The sequence below is a fragment of the Bos indicus genome, chromosome 26, assembly GCF_029378745.1.
Source record: "Bos indicus isolate NIAB-ARS_2022 breed Sahiwal x Tharparkar chromosome 26, NIAB-ARS_B.indTharparkar_mat_pri_1.0, whole genome shotgun sequence".
NCBI lineage: Eukaryota > Metazoa > Chordata > Mammalia > Artiodactyla > Bovidae > Bos > Bos indicus.
The window spans coordinates 11180704-11198652 of NC_091785.1; the positions used below are offsets into that span (position 1 = coordinate 11180704).

At 40.3% G+C, this 17949-nt stretch overlaps 1 protein-coding gene across 6 annotated transcripts in view; it reads right to left on the reverse strand.

Annotated features, from left to right (window-relative positions):
• Positions 1 to 503: 503 nt before the first annotated feature.
• Positions 504 to 17949, reverse strand: part of SLC16A12 (solute carrier family 16 member 12) — a 99654-nt gene continuing 82208 nt past the window's right edge. For all 6 annotated transcript variants that reach the window (XM_070780456.1, XM_070780453.1, XM_070780452.1 and 3 more), the window contains 5 exons: positions 14750 to 14853; positions 11911 to 12054; positions 9519 to 10098; positions 6794 to 7053; positions 504 to 3309 (listed from right to left, as the gene is read on the reverse strand). In XM_070780456.1, the coding sequence (XP_070636557.1) occupies positions 3047 to 3309; positions 6794 to 7053; positions 9519 to 10098; positions 11911 to 12054; positions 14750 to 14853 (1351 nt within the window). In that variant the 3' untranslated portion in view covers positions 504 to 3046. The remainder of the gene's footprint in view (positions 3310 to 6793; positions 7054 to 9518; positions 10099 to 11910; positions 12055 to 14749; positions 14854 to 17949) is intronic.

Here is a 17949-nt window from a genome sequence, read left to right on the forward strand (position 1 = left end):
CCACGTGCCCCCACACGCAAACGCTCCCAAAGAGGAGTCTGGATCAACAGACAGCAAATTAAACCACTAAGCCTGAAGTAGTGGTCTTAATAGAACCAGGCTCTTAGGAAGTCTTGGAAATTTCCAGTCCAGGGTCTTCTCATCTATACTCATTGGAAGACTGAAGCATAATCTAAAGGATTTTATCTGCCCAAGGAAGGGCTTATTTCCAAATGGTGCAGTGACTACTGAGTCAGAAGTCATGGGACCTGATGCCTCAGTTTCCATGTTCATGAAAGGGTGAAAAGATAGGTTATTATGGGGATTAAGTAAGACATTGCATAGGAAGCGCTTAACACGGCAGCTAACACACTGAAGTACTCAATAAACGGTTTTGGCTTTTGTAAATTATTTGATTACTTACAACATCTTTATATGCCAGTGACATCTTGGCTTGACCCCAGATAGACCCACTCATAATCCAATTCAAACCCCTCGTGCAGGGGAAAAATGTTTTCCAAACATGACTATAAACTCATTTTATTATGCTTTTGAAATAAGAAAATATTATCATAAATATGTGATCTATTAGTGAAGTCACAATCTGAAAAAAAAAAAAGTCAAATGGTACAGTGTATCTGCAGAAGTTACATATTTCTTTTGCTTTTTTTAACTCAATTTCAAAGTAGAACTTGCAGTGATATAAAGAAATATTTAAGATGTAAAATCATCCCACCACAATTTTGTTCTTGATTCCACAAAACAAACACATCATTCTCATGAATCTCTCCATTTTAAAATAAACAGTATAGGCACATGGAACGTGACAGTAAAATTTTGTATAGATGACAATGGTAACCTCTAAAATCTACATTTTCCTTACTGGTTTTCTAAAAATGCTGCTCCAAAAAGAAAAATAAAATACAAATGTATGCCTGTATAAAATCAGAATATCCCAAATATTTTATACAAATTTTTAAAAGCTCTGATCTCTATGCTCATTTTTCATGAATATTTATAATACTTTAGAGAAATTACATTGCAGAACAAGATAAACATAATATTATTGTGACCATCATAGGAAAAAACATGTATAAGAATATTTATAACTCTTCATATTTCAAACAATCTTTAGGTTTGAAGATTTAAGAAATAACATTTAATATAAAGTGTTATTCCAAACACATACAACTTCATTTTAACTTTGACTGTTTACAGATATTTTCCAAACATTGCTTTTAAATGGCAAATGACAAAGAAAGTGGTTTCACAACTAAATCTTCAAACTAAGTATAAAAATAACAGGAAACATTCAAATTTCTCTTTGGAAAACATCTATGAGATACCAGCTTTCTGCTATCAAATCAAGTCAGCATTTCATTCTGAAAGCACTGTATTAATATGTAATTTTTAAAATAATCCAGTTATAGGCAAAGACTCATGCTGAATATACTTAGTCAACCTGGGTGCCCCTCATGGCTGTGTTTTTGCTTTCAGTACCTGTGTCCAGGCATTTGTGAGACCTCTCTGGAGACAGTGGATTGAATGACCTTCAGGGTCAAAATATTTCCTTGAGGTTCAAGACTTAATTTTTTTTTTTTGGCCATGGGGCTCAGCACGTGGGATCTTAGTTCCCCAACCAGGCATCAAACCTGAGGCCCCTGAATTGGAAGTGTGGAGTCTTAACCACTGCACCTCCAGGGAAGTCCCCAGATTTAAATTTTTTAATTAATTAAAATCTCCTTTCAAATGTATAACTTGCCCCTATTTACAAGTGCAGCATGATTTGGATTCAGGATTATAGTTCAGAGGACTTAAAATGGTTAGGGACAGGCTGGGGGTCTGACCTCTCTCTTATCTCCCCATGCCCTCCCCACTTCAATCTGAAGACCCAAACCATACGGAGATAGGGTACTGGGAAATGAGAGAACTCTTCTAATCCAGTGACTTAAGGTGTGTGAAAGAGTTCTATGAACTATAAAACAACACACCACTAGCCTTCTTAACTTTGTCCTTCCTCTCTCCTGACCAAAGCTATAATTCGTGAGAGGGCCATAGTGCTGAGGTTAACTCCCAAAGCCTTCTCATTCAGCTGAGAAGGATCACCAAGTTGCTAATGGTTATCTATAAAGAGATGAGGAGCAGTGGACGCTGGAACAATAATTGACACAGGGAGAAAGGAATCTCACTTTCAGAACATCTCTAGAATAATATTTTTCAGGCAAAACTCTCACCCTGTTTTGGATAATGATGAAGTTAAATGTCTGATCTGAAATGAAAACTCTCACCAGAGACCTGCTGATTCAAGAATTCAATTCCTGCCCAGCTGGAATGCTGCCAACATTTTCCCATTCCTAACAGGAAAGTCTACGGTTAAAATAAGTGCTTTATTTCTGAAGAAAAAAAGGGAAATGTTAGTGTCAACATTTCTGGTAAGATTTAGGAATCACCCATGTGACTTTGTGTGTTCTATCAATTTAAAGTATCATATGTGATAGCAACAGAGGCGAGCACCTGGCCGGAGGAAATAAGCTTTCAGTGGTGGTGGAGGGTGAGGATGCTAAGCCTTCTTCCTAGTGGAGCTTCTCATTAGGATATGAAACAGAATGCTTAAGCAATAGATTCTTCAAACAGCAGTGATTAAAATGGGATGCCCCCTTTTCCAAACAGCATAAAGAAACCACATGTCAATGCTTCTGGCTTACCTTCTAACTGAAGAAGGAAGGTGGAGGGACAGAGAGTTTGAAACAAAGCTGTTCCAGTGTTATCTGCTTTAGTCATTCATTGAAATTTCTCCTGTTTTCAGGAAATTATGTCAGTTGTGTCCTAACATTCTCCTTGGTGTGATGCTCTTTGAGTTCAATTGTGAATCCCAAATAGGGAAACTCTCAGCCGGTCCAGTTTGCTTTGTTATTTGCTATTTTCCACCCCGCTACAAACATATTAATAAAACAATAAATTTCCTTGGAAGGCAATGCTTCTGCCAAAATAAAGTCCTTCAGAAACATATACAATCCGGTGTCCCACCTCTCTCAGCCCTGAAGATTCCTAGGCTCAAGGCCACTGGTCATGTGGGGCTGGAACCAAGCATTGCTAGAGCCACAGATTCCCCATCTCTCTGATCTAATTCTCTTGCTACAGAATAAGCCACCGAGCCATTGGTCCATAGCTGCAGCTTGGGATCTGATTCTTTGGCAAGGAACCGCAGCTGGGTTCTTTTCATCTTCTTTACAACTCTAGCAAAGCCAAGCAACAAAGAACTAAATATCATTGAGAATCCACAGAGAAGGAATGCTGCAGTGTAGCTGCCAGTCGTATCTACGAGCCAGCCTGTAACAAGCAACAGCAAAATGATATTGTTGAGGTGAAAATTTGACTATTTACTCCCTCAAGTCTAATAATTTGTGAGGATAATAACAATAGATTGCTAGCACCACCACTATCATTTTGACACAAAAAATAGATCTAAAAGCATTTTGCAACAACTGAAAAATGCATTCTATTTTCTAGAGAACTTCTAAAACAGATTGTTGTTATTATGTAAAGTGTTTGGAAGTACCACATTCTATACTAAGAATAATATTATTCTTAATACACAATAAATATTAGTTATTATTAATTCCATGAAATATGGTAGAAAAGATAAAAACATCATTCAAATTACAGAGCTTAGGATGATCTCTACCTAGAGTGTGAAGAGAATATAATTGTACAGAACCCTAGTAGTCATGTTCCCAACACTCATATACTGTCTATCTTGAGTAACTGAACACGCTCCTAGATAAAGCAGAATCCAAATTTCCTATTAGATCCAGACATTTTACCCTATCCAGTTTGAAAATCAGATCGTTGGGCCATGTTAAAGTTTCAAATGCAGATTTCAGGAAGCGTAATTCTGTAATCACAGTTTTTTAAAATTTACCTGTTGTTGCAACAAATTAACCACAATATCGACTCCCGCTCTAAATTTTGAGGAGAACCAGAGTATATGATATGCAAAATGTAAGTCCCAATAATCAGGGACTCAATGGGGTAAAATTAGACATTGGCAGGAAATTATTTTGTAATTAAAAAGGTTTTTAAAGTTCCTCCAAACTTTACTTATGTGCCAAGAAAATCCACCACAGAAGTATATGACTTCTGCTCTCGTCTACTTCAACAATTAGTCAAAAATGGCAGGCAAAAATTATTAGAAGCCCCATAAAGTTTCCTACAATCCAAAGTGAAAATGAAGGTTGCTCAGTCATGTCCAACTCTTGTGACCCCATGGACTATACAGTCCATGGAATTCTCCAGGCCAGAATAATGGAGTGGGTAACCTTCCCTTCTCCAGGGCATCTTCCCAACCCAGGGACTAAACCCAGGTCTCCCACATTGCAGGCGCATTCTTTACCAGCTGAGCCACAAAGGAAGCCCAAGAATACTGGAGTGGATAGCCTATCCCTTCTCCAGTGGATCTTCCTGACCCAGGAATTGAACCGGGGTCTCCTGCATTGCAGGTGGATTCTTTACCAACTGAGCTATGAGGGAAGCCTACAATCCAAACTGTTACTCTCAAATATTTTAGTTATGTGATTTACTTGTACATTTCTTTAGCAGCAAACAAGAGACTGAGTAAAGAACTGTCATCTTAAAAGTCACTAAATAAGAGAAGTATTACAACAGGAACTCACACACTAATCCTCTAATACCTAGCAATGAGTATAATGTCTGATATGCCAAATGCTGGAGAAGACTCTTGTGAGTCCCTTGGACTGCAAGGAGATCCAATCAGTCAATCCTAAAGGAAATCAGTCCTGAATATTCATTGGAAGGACTGATGCTGGAGCTGAAACTCCAATACTTTAGCCACCTGATGCACCGACTCATTGGAAAAGACCCTGATGCTGGGAAAGATTGAAGGCAGGAGGAGAAGGGGATGACAGACAACAGATGGTTGGATGGCATTACTGACGCAATGGACATGAGTTTGAGTAAACTCCAGGAGTTGGTGATGGACAGGGAAGCCTGGCATGCTGCAGTCCATGGGGTCACAAAGAGTTGGACACGACTGAGCAACTGAACTGAACTGATGCCAAATGAAGGCCATGGTTTGACAAAAGGATCCAGGAATCCTCATTTATGTTCCATGACTGTTTAACAGAATCACAGCGTTCCTAAAGGTTGGTAAATACAAAAACTGTCTATGGAGGGAGGATGTGAGAACATATTGGGGGTATTTTCTAAAACTGAAGCACTAAACATATCCTTCTATATCATGGAGTTTAAACTGACCAGGAATTTTATCCGTAGCCATCAAGCAGTCACAATTTTCCCTGGTTTGACACTTTAGCAATTGCTGGGTTTGGAAATAACTTGAACTGTTGTCTATTTACAACAGTTGCTAAGGCAGAAATCCTGCCTTCTTCAAAATATCCCCTTCTTTCCTTCTAGGCAAATGTTTACTTCATTTCTCTTTTGCCTGTCTTCAGAGACCTTCTTCACTCTCAGTTTTAATCTAGGCAGGTAATAATCTGGACCAATCATTCTCATTCTTTAGTGTACGGGAGCATCACAAGAAAACTGCCTGAGAATGTAGGTTCCTGGAACTCACCCCCAAAGATCCAAATCACGGGTGGAGGGTCATGGAATCTGCAGTCTCACAAGGGTCCCAGGGGATTCTGTTGCAGTGATCTTAAGACCTCATTCTGAGAGACGCTGGTCTAGACTACACACCCCAAGAAGACGGAATGGGTTCTTACCTGTTTGCTGCTACACCAACAGCACCAGACACAGTGCTGATGTACCAGCAATAAACATCTGATGAATTACTTGTTTAAGGCATGCAATACGTATTTCTTGAATTATTTAATACACTCAATGAATATTTGTGGAATTACTTAATCATGTTTTTAATGTCTGTTATCATTTTACAAAACATTCTAGATGCTTTATCTTGAGTCCCAAACCTGTGTATCCAAATCTGGCCTCCCTCTAATGCTCGGATTTCATCCTTAAATACCTTATTGGGTATTTCAGATATCTGAGTATGTCTAAACATTACATTTATTATTTTCTGGCAAAGCTACTCTCTTCAGCTTCCTTATTTCTTTCAAGTGTGCCATCATCTCCTGATATATTGGAGTTGTTTCCCTCCTTCATATCCCCACGTGCTAAAATCAGCTGATTCCACCCCCCCCACATTTCCTCCTTTGACCCCAGAGTTCATTCTCATTTCTGCTACAGAAGCCATAGTTCAGGCCTTTATCAGACGGCTCCTGAACTATCAGAAAGAAATTCTGCTTCTCCACTAAAGTACTAGATCATCTTTCTAAAACACATCCTTTGCACAAAAGCTGTAATACTTTAGAGACCCATATTCTCTGACATATATAGGGCCCCACCTCCTTTAGTGGGCACTGGAGACACTCCACTATGACACCTGTACATTAATATTTCAGCTCACCACCTACCTCATCATTCTACCTCTATGGCCGCCAGCCTTCCCTCTGAATGTGCCCAACTTATATTTAAATCTGAACAGCTGTTTCATTCCATTGCTCCCATCATTTGTGTGGAACAGAATCAAGATCCTAATTTGGGACTTTTTTTCCCCAAGTACACTAAGGTCCTCCATTAGTTGGAAGAAGATTATAGAACAAGGATGTAGGTGAGACCATGGTATTTTGGTGGCTCGGCCATTCCTTTCTCTTTCATTCTTCCCAACTTACTTTCACTTCTCATAGTATGTTGTGTGAGTTCACTGTTTTTACATCAATATGACGAAGAGAAGAGGTGACTGGGGTGCGGGGGGGGGTTTCCTCTGGAAACTTACCTGCGATGGGTGGGCTCACCAAGTACGGCACTGCATGCAAGAAGTATACCACGCCGAGCGCTGATGACAGAGAGGTGGTCCCCACAATTTCTGCGGTCACTACTGGGATTAGAGTCACGTAGGCACCATCGAAGTAGCCAAAAGTACAAGCGAAAGGCACGAGCAGGGGAAGGCTTTGAAGCATTGGGAGGCAGAGATAGCACAGCCCATCCAGTCCGATGGCAAAGAGGTAGCAAACGTACTGGTAGTTCTTCAGACACCTGTGGATTTGAGACCAAGAATGAGTGCAGGATACACAGCTTCTATCAAAGAGCTCTAGAATCCTGGCCATGTAGCAGTAAGCACTTCATTTATAGAGATGGCCTCCCCATTGTGTGCTTTCTACCTTGTCTTCCTATCTTTCTTTTGGTATATGCAAATGCAAGAATGTTATCTTCCCAGGAAGCATTATGGTAGAAAATAACCCATGCACTAAGATTAGAAAGATAAGACGTTTGAATCCAGTTCTCCCATCTACTAACTGCCTAACTCTAACCTCAATTCCTTTAGCTATCAAACAAGATGTTGTCTATCTCAGAGTTAATCAAGGAAATTTGTGAAATAACACATAGAGTGTCAGGAGACTAATATTTTCTATAAGTCTACCATATTAGATGCTTTCACATATGTCATCCACTAGTCTCCAGCTCTTCATATATGTTCAGTAACCCAAGGGGTTATACAAAGAGGAAGCCATAACATGAAGAAATGAAAACGATTTGCCAGAGATTATGATGGAAGGCAATGGCACCCCACTCCAGTACTCTTGCCTGGAAAATCCCACGCATGGATGGAGGAGCCTGGTAGCCGTCAGTCCACGGGGTCGCTAAGAGTCGGGTACGACTGAGCGACTTCACTTTCACTTTTCACTTTCATGCATTGGAGAAGGAAATGGCAACCCACTCCAGTATTCTTGCCTGGAGAATCCCAGGGACAGGGAGCCTAGTGGGCTGCCATCTGTGGGGTCGCACAGAGTCGGACAGACTGAAGCGACTTAGCAGTAGCAGCAGCAGCATGATGGTCATGCATTAGGACTAAGTCTTATTTCAAGATCTCCCCAGTGGTACATCCATGAATATTTTCCCTTTGTAGATCCAAACCCATCTATGATATCAATTATTACAAAGACTCTGTATTATATCAGCATCAGCAATTTACACTTTATAAATTATGTAATAAAAGCAATTTATGCTTTTCTGCTTGTAATCTCATTTGAGCCTCACAAAATGCTATAAAGTCCTTAGGCAAATATTGAACTGGTCCATTTTACAGATGAAGACCCGTGAGGATCTGAGAGTTGGGTGATTTTCTCTAAGTCTCAAGGATAATATGGGGCAGAGCCAGGACAAGAACTTGGGTCTTTTATATCTTAGACTAGAAATCCCTCTTTCAGATCTGTATCAGACTGCTTCTGGTTGGGTTATTTGATTGTAAAGAAAGATACCCTTTTCTCTTCCCCACATTCCTTAGCTATTAAAACTGTGGCTTTTATATTTAATCCTAAATATTGTATTCATGATACCAGTGAATGGCAGTTGGATCCTGATTACTTCCCAAAGACATAACAGCTAAGAAGCCACATGATGATAGCTCTCCCAGCTCATAGCTCAAGTGTGAAAAGTCTGTCATTTAGGAGAATATGAATAGTTTGCTCTCTTCAATCTAGATTAGCATTAGCTGAAGAAACTGCTTAGATTTCTTAAAATACTGGTTTCTAAGTCTAAAATTATAATGAAACGATTTGCTACTTGCACTGTCAAACATAAATATGTGGTGCTACAGATAATGTGTTATTATTGACCTGGTCCTCCTACCTAGACTGGAGTCTATTCCTCTGTCTGTTGCCAGCCAGTCTCTGGGGTGGTTCAAAAGACACTAAAACCACAGTGACCAGTCAGAAGTTGTTTTACTGGAGGACTGACCTGACTTAGACTGGAATTAAATTTGTTACCAGAACTTGTAACTATCCTTTGCTTCTGCCATTTAGACATACTCATCATTCTAAATGATCTAGATCAGGTGTCAGCAAATATGGCCAAATCTGGCCCACCACTTGTTTTTTGGACTTAGAATGGTTTTCCCATTTCTGAATGATTGGAAAAAATCAAAAGAACAGTAAAATGTTGTGACATGCAAAAACTGTATGAGAAACTAAAATTTTAGTGTCCTTAAATAAAGTCTTATTGGAATATGGCCACTCTCTTTTGGTCACATATTGTCTATGGTTACTTTTGTGCTACAACAGTAAAGTTCGGTGGTTGGGATCATATGACCTACAAAGTCAATGAGACTTGATCTGTTTAATGTCTATCCCTGTACAAAAAGTTTGCTGACGCCTGACTAGAAGAACCAACATGGGAGTTGCCTTCAGATATTGAAAACCTGTTAACATTATTTAGACTTAGGTATTCTAGAGGGTAAGGTGATGAAAGTGAAGTTAAAGTCATTCAGTCATGTCTGACTCTTTGCAACCCCATGGACTAGAATTCTCCAGGCCAGAATACTGGAGTGAGTAGCCATTCCCTTCTCCAGGGGATCCTCCCAACCCAGGGATTGAACCTGGGTCTCCCACGTTGCAGGTAGATTCTTTACCAGCTAAGCCATCAGGGAAGCCCAAGGTGATGAAAGGAAACGCAAAGCTTAAAGTTCCTTGTGGGGAACCAGTGGTGGTTTCACAGGTTTTTACCTTCTGTCAGTTAGCCATCCGAACGTGATATTGCCAAAAATGTCAATCACCCCAAGAATAGACATAAGAAAAGCAGCTTGCTGATGAGTCACTCCGACACTCAACGCATAAGGCACGAAGTACACAAACAGAGGACTACAGCCATAAGCCATAAACAGAACAGAGACGGCCAACACAACGAAGTCCGACATCAGTAAAAAACTGTATTCCTGCTGCAAAGAGCCACAGAGGCAGGTCTGCACCCATTCTTTAGTCCAAGTCGAACAGGGAGACGCCTGCTTAAAGTCTTGTGTCTGAGTTCTGCAGACATGGTTCTGCTCTGGAGTGGTTTGGTCCTCTTTAAGAGTGATTGGCCGCATCAAGGCACCGCAGACACAGAGATTCAAAACGAAGCCCCCAAGGATGAGTAATGCTCCCCTCCAGGAAAACTGTTCAATGAGGAGCTGAACCACAGGAGCCAGGATGAAGATGCCAATGCCACTTCCTGACAGGGAGATCCCATAAGCAAGGGCTTTCCGTCTGCTGAAATACTTGCCAACCATGGCAATAGCTGGAGAATAACAAAGTGCAAATCCAAGACCTGGTGATAAAGAGAAGTCTATGAGTCTAATGGCATGTCATGAATAGCCACTGAAAGAACGTCTCTCAGAATCATACTATTGATAGAGAGAAGTCTATGAGTCTAATGGCATGTCATGAATAGCCACTGAAAGAACGTCTCTCAGAATCATACTATTGATAAAGAGAAGTCTATGAGTCTAATGGCATGTCATGAATAGCCACTGAAAGAACGTCTCTCAGAATCATACTATTGATAGAGAGAAGTCTATGAGTCTAATGGCATGTCATGAGTAGCCACTGAAAGAACATCTCTCAGAATCACACTACTGGCATTTAAGAGGATCTGAACCTCAGGTAAATCCCTTTAAAATTGCTTTCTACATCAAGCTGAAAATGAGTCTCCCCTCACCAGCCATCCACAATTTGGAAAGTATAGCATCTGTATGACTTTCTTCTTGGGAAGAAAAGCTTTAAGGGACTATGACTTAAGCAAAATAAAATGAAGACTTTAAAAACTATTATACAAGTTAAATTTGAATTAACTAGAAAATCAGGGTAACACTGACCTGAGAAATGTATTCTCACCACAATGATTCTTTTTTAAATAAATTAAAGTTAACTTTAGTAAATTAAATGATCTCTGGGTAATTTAAGTAGTGTTAAATTATTGACAATACTTACATTATTAATAATACTTAAATTATCCAGAGAATTACTTCAACTCTTCACTGCACGTGAAGACACAACCCTGATTATCTGGACCACTTTGGAATTTGTGTTTAAATAGCATATGTAATCCTGTGAAAGTTCCAGAGTACTTTCAAATATTAAGAAACATGCTCATTTTATCCATGAACATAGCATGTACATAGAGCAACCTGAAAATACCTCCAGCAGAAAGTCTCTTCAAGATTTTCCAGTTCTATTTTTTTTAAGTCAAGAAAATCAGAAAGGCTTTAAACCTGGAATTTAAACATCAAGGAAGGAAAAGGAGAACTGCCTGCACCTCCTATTTCCATCTTCGGAGCAGGGTGAGCAACAATCCCAGTTTGCTTGGACGGGGGTTTCCCACATGTGAGGCCTTCAGCACCAGACCCAGGACAGTTTCTGGTAAACTGGGAGGATGGGACACCCTAGTGGTCAGGCCTTTTGGGTGACAGGGGACAGACACCTTTTTAGCTGACAGAGCTAGATTTATAACCTCACTGTGAGATTATATCTTTTATTGGCCAAATCATGCTAGTCCCTCCAACCAATCTTGATCCTCTGCAGTCCCTGTAAGTGTGATTTATGGAATGCACATCGGTTGCTTCTCTTTCTACGGACTTCATTCTCTAACATATATTTCCATAACATTGAAAGAGAATGTGTGATGTAAGAATATTCACAAGAGGCTTTTTTTTTTTTTTTAACTGTAAACCCCCCTTTATTGGACAATGATACTCACTAAAAAGTAAGGGCAACTCAGGTCAACCACAGATAGTATTTCAATGTCTTGGCAAAGACGTTGGGAGAATGATCATTGCTAAAAATTTATGTTGCCCTGGCTAATGTTGCTCTGCTTCTGAGTGAAGGATCTCAGCCATACATGGTTGCCCAAGGAAAGTCAGCAGTCACTGTTCTCACGTGGCTGAATTAAAGTGGTGACACAGTTTCATTACGTATGACAGTCCATTAAATTTCTAGCCCTTTTGTTTAATGTTTGGTAGGCAGACGTTCAGCTAAATTATACATCCAACAATATGAATATTTTATGAATTACTGCTCTGTGGGAAGGCTTAATAACCCCTGGATAGGGTGGGATGAGAAGGGTGGTAAAAAGTGCCCTTACCTGTAAGAACTCCCAGAGTGAGGTAGAGATGCTTCAGGCTGGTGGCAAATGAGCCCAGGATGAGACCAGTAGATGCAAGCAAGCCACCCAGCATGATTCCCACTTGACAGGAAAAATGGTTACTGACAACACTCCCAAGTGGAGCTTCAAAAACAATAATAAATAGGTTCAACATAGAGGCCTTGAGGGCGCTGTGTGAAGGCTGTGGTGCATCAGTGGAGCAGATAACCCTCCATCCTCAAATCCTTGAGCCCACCCCACTCATTCTATGGATAGAAACCGAGGGGAGAGGAAAGGACTTGTCCATGGCCCCACAGAGAACAAGTGGCAGGGCTAGAATCAGGATCAGGTTTCCTGACTAGCATTTGACTGCTCATTCCATTTCTCCATTTAGAATGGTCATAATCCCAGGAGAATGGGCTGCTTTTCAAACAGCAAGTCAGCTCCTTTAAACAAAGGCCTTGGATAGAATGTAAACACACTGCATCTAGTGTGACCCTGATTTAGCTCAGCGGTTGCACAGTGATATGCCTTGTATGTTTCACATAATGTGGATCATACACAGTTAACGATAGTCATGACAGGTAAATGGTGGAGAAGAAAGTGGGCAGCACTGCATGGCCAGCAGTGTTATGCGAGAAAAGGCCAGGGAGAGAGATCATAGACACGCTTCACAATCTGGCACTGCTTCCGGGCTTTTGGAAACCCTGTGCATGAGAAATGAAAGCCCAGAAAATCTAGGAAATGCGATAACATTTCAGTTAGCCTCATTCTATCTATGGTTTAACAATGTGTCAGAATTATGCCAACTTCCAGGTTTATAGGATAATAATTAAAGCTGGAAGAGACCAAAAAGAAACTAAAGTTCAGGGGAATATGACATACCCAAGATCACTAAAAAATATTCAGCTCAGGGAACCTGACACCGAGCACAGTATTATTTCACCCTATTATTCTGGCTTCTTGGGTCTTTCAGGCAGAGGAGATGGGTGGAGGAAGCATGTGGATTTCTTTCTAAAGAACAATTCATGCAGACACCAGTACTCATGGTAACAAGATCAGAACAGCCAGTTCTCTGGGTATCTGTGGAGTGTAATTTTTATATAGATCAGGTTAAAATTGGGGCTTGATTCAAATGTACATGATAGAATCAGTCATCAGCCTAATATCCCATCTAGTTAGAATAGTAGCTGGATGCATATGTAACCTCTAGATAATAGGAATGAGCGAATCTCCTAAAAATATATTTAATTCTCCAGGCTGATGCTGTGATGGCTGTTGGAAAGTGACAAGATGTATATGAGACTCCATGAAAAATGTTCACTTCTCTGCCCATCATAGTGCAGATATGGCCCCAAGTATGTCCCAGATTTGATTCTGCAGCCTCTTGTCCATACTCCGAACTCAACCAATGAGCAAACGGTATACAGTAATTGTGTACAAGAGGACTCAAGGCCTTGGATAGAATTTAAATACACTGCATCTAATGTGACCCTGCTTTAGCTCAACGGTTCACACGGTCATTGTAACCACAGTGGTCACTGAAGGCCATTTATTCCTCTTTGGGGGATTATAAATATTCTCCAAAAGATAACAGTGGGAGAAATGAGTCACCTGCATCCTTCATGAAAGATAAACATGGCAGTTCTCAGTGCCATGAGCACAAGTGTGCTCACACAAAGACAATGACTACTCATCTGACCCTGAAAATCAAGTGATCATCTTACCGTTTTAAATTAAAAAGATAGGCTAGAAAACCCGAGTTACGATTTTCTGATCCCTTCTGACCTTCCAGTGTTATCAGTAGTGTCAACTTAGTGGTCTTGTGAAACCTAGAATGGCACTCAAATTCCTTCCAACCAGGAACTACATCAGAACAAATCAACCAGCTCCTGATTATGTACACTTTTCTAAAAATAAATATGAATCAGAACCTAGAATGGAATACTGATGTTATTTATATTACTAAACCATATAGTATTTTCTTCTGCAACCAAGATATGGCCTGAAGAGATCACAGTTTTTTAAAAATATTCAGGAGTCAATAAATGAAAGGATTAAGTGGGTCAAGCCTGCAAATAGATGATTTCAACTGGACCCGATCTCATAACATTTCTATGACGCTCATGTAGTAACTTTGGTTGGAAATTTTTAAAAATTTACTGTACAGATGGAATGAGAGACTCCATGAATCTTGAGATCACTCTACACATTATATATAGCACCTCTGTGGTTCTGGAAGGATACAATAGCCATTGTGAATACGCTTATCTTATGATTGCAACATTCTATTTTTCCACAATACTTCTCTAAGAATGAAGACTTATGCATGAAAAATGAATCAGTGAGCCAAATTTTGAACCCTCTGGGAAGGAAAGAGAGTGAAAACAAAACTCGAGGCATGATGTACATGTTACTGGCACTTATTTAAGGAGACTGCATGGAAATGACTCACAGTGCCTTCTAATGGCTGTTTACATGGCTGGAAAATAAGGGGGCAACAAGACAGAGTGTACAGTGTACAGTTAGCTGCGTCCAAAATCAGGACGAGTCCTGTGATGCCTGGCTCCCTAACTTGATACAGAAGAACCAATGGTAAGTATCCAACCGACTGTACTCACGACCTGGTCCATCCGACATCAACCAAGAACATGAATTCCAACACCATGTCTGATTGAGTTTGGTTAAAGGCAGGATCATATTTTTCCTTTATATACTTTTAGTCAATTTTTACCATAGCCCTTCTACTCAGAAAAACAGGTCATCAAAGACAGTGGAAGGTCACTGTTATGTACAGTTCAAAGGGAGCCACTAATTGTCTATCCCTGGAGATACTTACCACAGAGCATGGTCACACAGTCTACAATGGAATGGATCCAGGCTGTCTGTGCATAATCCTGAGAGAAGTATGTCTGGAACTCCACAAAAAAAATTGAAATACATCTGAAAAAAAGTGCAAGTATTTTATACAAAAAAAAAAAAAAAAAAAAAACCACAATGAATATAGATTTGAACAAGAGCTTCAAGTTTTGGTTCAATCAGCTGTTCCAGTCTCTAAGGGTTTTAATTGATTTTGACTGATTTTCAATGATACATTGCTGGTCCATTGTAAGTGGGAAATCAGAAGCTAACCATTGGACATTCTAAGGGATAAGACCAAGTGTTCATTCACTACAGGGGCTGTGAAGCCAAGTAGATGTGAAGATCACTGCTGTAGGAAAAGTCTTGTGGAAAAGACGGCAGGTCAAACACATGGGTTCTTACTCAGCTTAGTGTTTCACTAACATCTGTAGCTTCTAAGAGATGGCTGTACAAGTTATGATTTGACAATAAACAGTTATACATCACCCAGCAATTTCACTTCTAGGTTTTAACCAAAGTTAATAAACAGATAATGGTGATAATAATAATAGAAAATAATAATACAAAAAAAAGATACACATATATTGTGGATAACTATTTATAATAGCCAAATGTTGTCACCAACCTATTTGTCCACCAGTAGGGACTGGTTTAAAATTAAAAGATGCTGAAATGATACGGGACTGAAGTTAAAAGATGCTTGCTCCTTGGAAGAAAAGCTATGACAAACCTAAATAGTGTATTAAAAATCAGACATTACTTTGCCAACAAAGGTGTCTAGTCAAGTCTGGTTTTTCCAGTAGTCATGGATGGATGTGAGAGCTGGACCATAAACATGGCTGAGCACCGAAGGATTGATGCTTTTGAACTGTGGTGTTGGAGAAGACTCTTGAGAGTCCCTTGGACTGCAAGGAGATCCAACCAGTCCATCCTAAAGGAAATCAGTTCTGAATATTCATTGGAAGGACTGATGTTGAAGCTGAAACTCTAATACTTTGGCCACCTGATGGGAAGAGCTGACTCACTGCAAAAGACCCTGATGCTGGAAAATATTGAAGGCAAGAGGAGAAGGGGACGACTGAGGTTGAGATGGTTGGATGGCATCACCAACTTCATGGACATGAGTTTGAGCAAGCTCAGGGAGTTGGTGATGGACAGGGAAGCCTGGCATGCTGCAGTCCATGCGGTTGCAAAGAGTCAGACATGACTGAGTCACTGAACTGAACTGAACTGAGGGACTGCTTAAGTAACTTAGACATAGTAGACATAACGTCCCATGTCTGGCCTCTGGGAAGTGAGGTCACTCAGTCGGGTCTGACCCTTTGTGACCCCATGGACTGTAGCCCACCAGGCTCCTCCATGCATGGAATTTTCCAGGCAAGAGTACTGGAGTGGGTTGCCATTTCCTTCTCCAGAGGATCTTCCCCACCCAGGGATCGAACCCAGGTCTCCCACATTGCAAGCAGATGCTTTTACCATCTGAGCCACGAGGGAAGCTCCCTTGTGGAGTTATAGCATATTAATAAAATGAAATATTTATTAGGTATTTGATTTATTGACTTGGAAATAAAGTCATAATATAATGTTAAGAAACAAAGTAAGTTACAAAATAGTTCACATAGAAAAGGCTTATTGTTATAAAAACACAGTTTATGTAACAAAAAAAGCCTCAAAGCATATAAACCAAAACGTATCCAGCCATTACATGTGCATGGTGATGTTGTAAATGTTTTTTATTTTGTTCTGCACTTTGAATTATTTGACAGTGAATATTTCTTATACAGAAACTTATGTGTGTGTACATATACATATATACGAGAGTATGTATACACAGACAGAAACAAAGAGACAGAATTTTTTATGTTGAAAAACAGAAAACTACTTGGGAAAAACAAGACATAAGTGAGTCAGAAGCAACAGTTTATACCATCGTACAACTCAGAAGGAACCTCACACAGATTAGTAGGGTGTCTAATGCAGGCCAGGAAGCTTTTAGAGCTCTAAGATACAGGGAAAGAAATCAGGCTTGCAGCTGGGGATGAGATAGAAGGGTATCTGCCTCCTGGGACAGGCCTTACATTCCAGCTCCTTATGCTTCAACAACTCCTGTTGCTGCTTCTGCTGTTGCGTCGCTTCAGTCGTGTCTGACTCTGTGCGACCCCATAGACGGCAGCCCACCAGGCTCCTCCATCCCTGGGATTCTCCAGGCAAGAACACTGGAGTGGGTTGCCATTTCCTTCTCCAATGCATGAAAGTGAAAAGTGAAAGTGAAGTTGCTCAGTCATGTCCAACTCTTAGTGACCCCATGGACTGCAGCCCACCAGGCTCCTCCATCCATGGGATTTTCCAGGCAAGAGTACTGGAGTGGGGTGCCATAGTAGCCTGTTATTTATTCTCCCTGACTCTCCAGTTGCTGTTGGAAGTGAAGGTGAGTAGATGGGAAAGTTAAAGAAGAGGGAAGAGAATGAGGAAGCATGAGGACAGCAGTGTTAGGCAGATCTGGCTTTACAGTTTACAACCTATACAATTGCACAGAATCTGACACTTAGAGGCATAAAACTTGGTTTAACTCAGCTGTCACTGTCTTAAAATTCCTTATAATTTTATCTTTGAAGTTGGGTTTGTAAGTGAAGTCCACTGGGATAATGAAGCATGCGTGTGAGCAGAGAAGAGCCACAGATTCTTCAGTCTGCAGTTCTTAGAGATGCTCCAGGGCACAAAACTCCAGTAGACTCTTGTGCGGGAGTCCAGTAAAGCTCAGACCGAGTACAAGGTAAGTGTGTTATACCTACAACTGAGTGATCATGGACAAAGGGCAAGAAGAGAGACCAGGCTTTTCTTTCAAACCAAATCTTGCTTCAGATGCAGAAGGCAGTGATGCTGTAAGAAACACAAAGGTCAAGGATTCCTATCAGATCCTTTGTTACTCATGTTGCTTCTCTGTATTATTTGGTCCCGTAGGCTGAAAATGATGACACAGAAGGAAAGAAAAAGATGGGGCTACTGGTAATATTAAGATGATCAGTGGATCTGTGCTAGTTTCCATTTTTCTTTACTCAGAACAACACTAAAGAGAAAACTAAAAACATCATGAAAAATCAAGATAGATTACTGAAAAAGGAAAAGCTTCCTATTTTAGTACACTTTTGTGTGCATAAGTCTGTGCTCAGTCGCTAA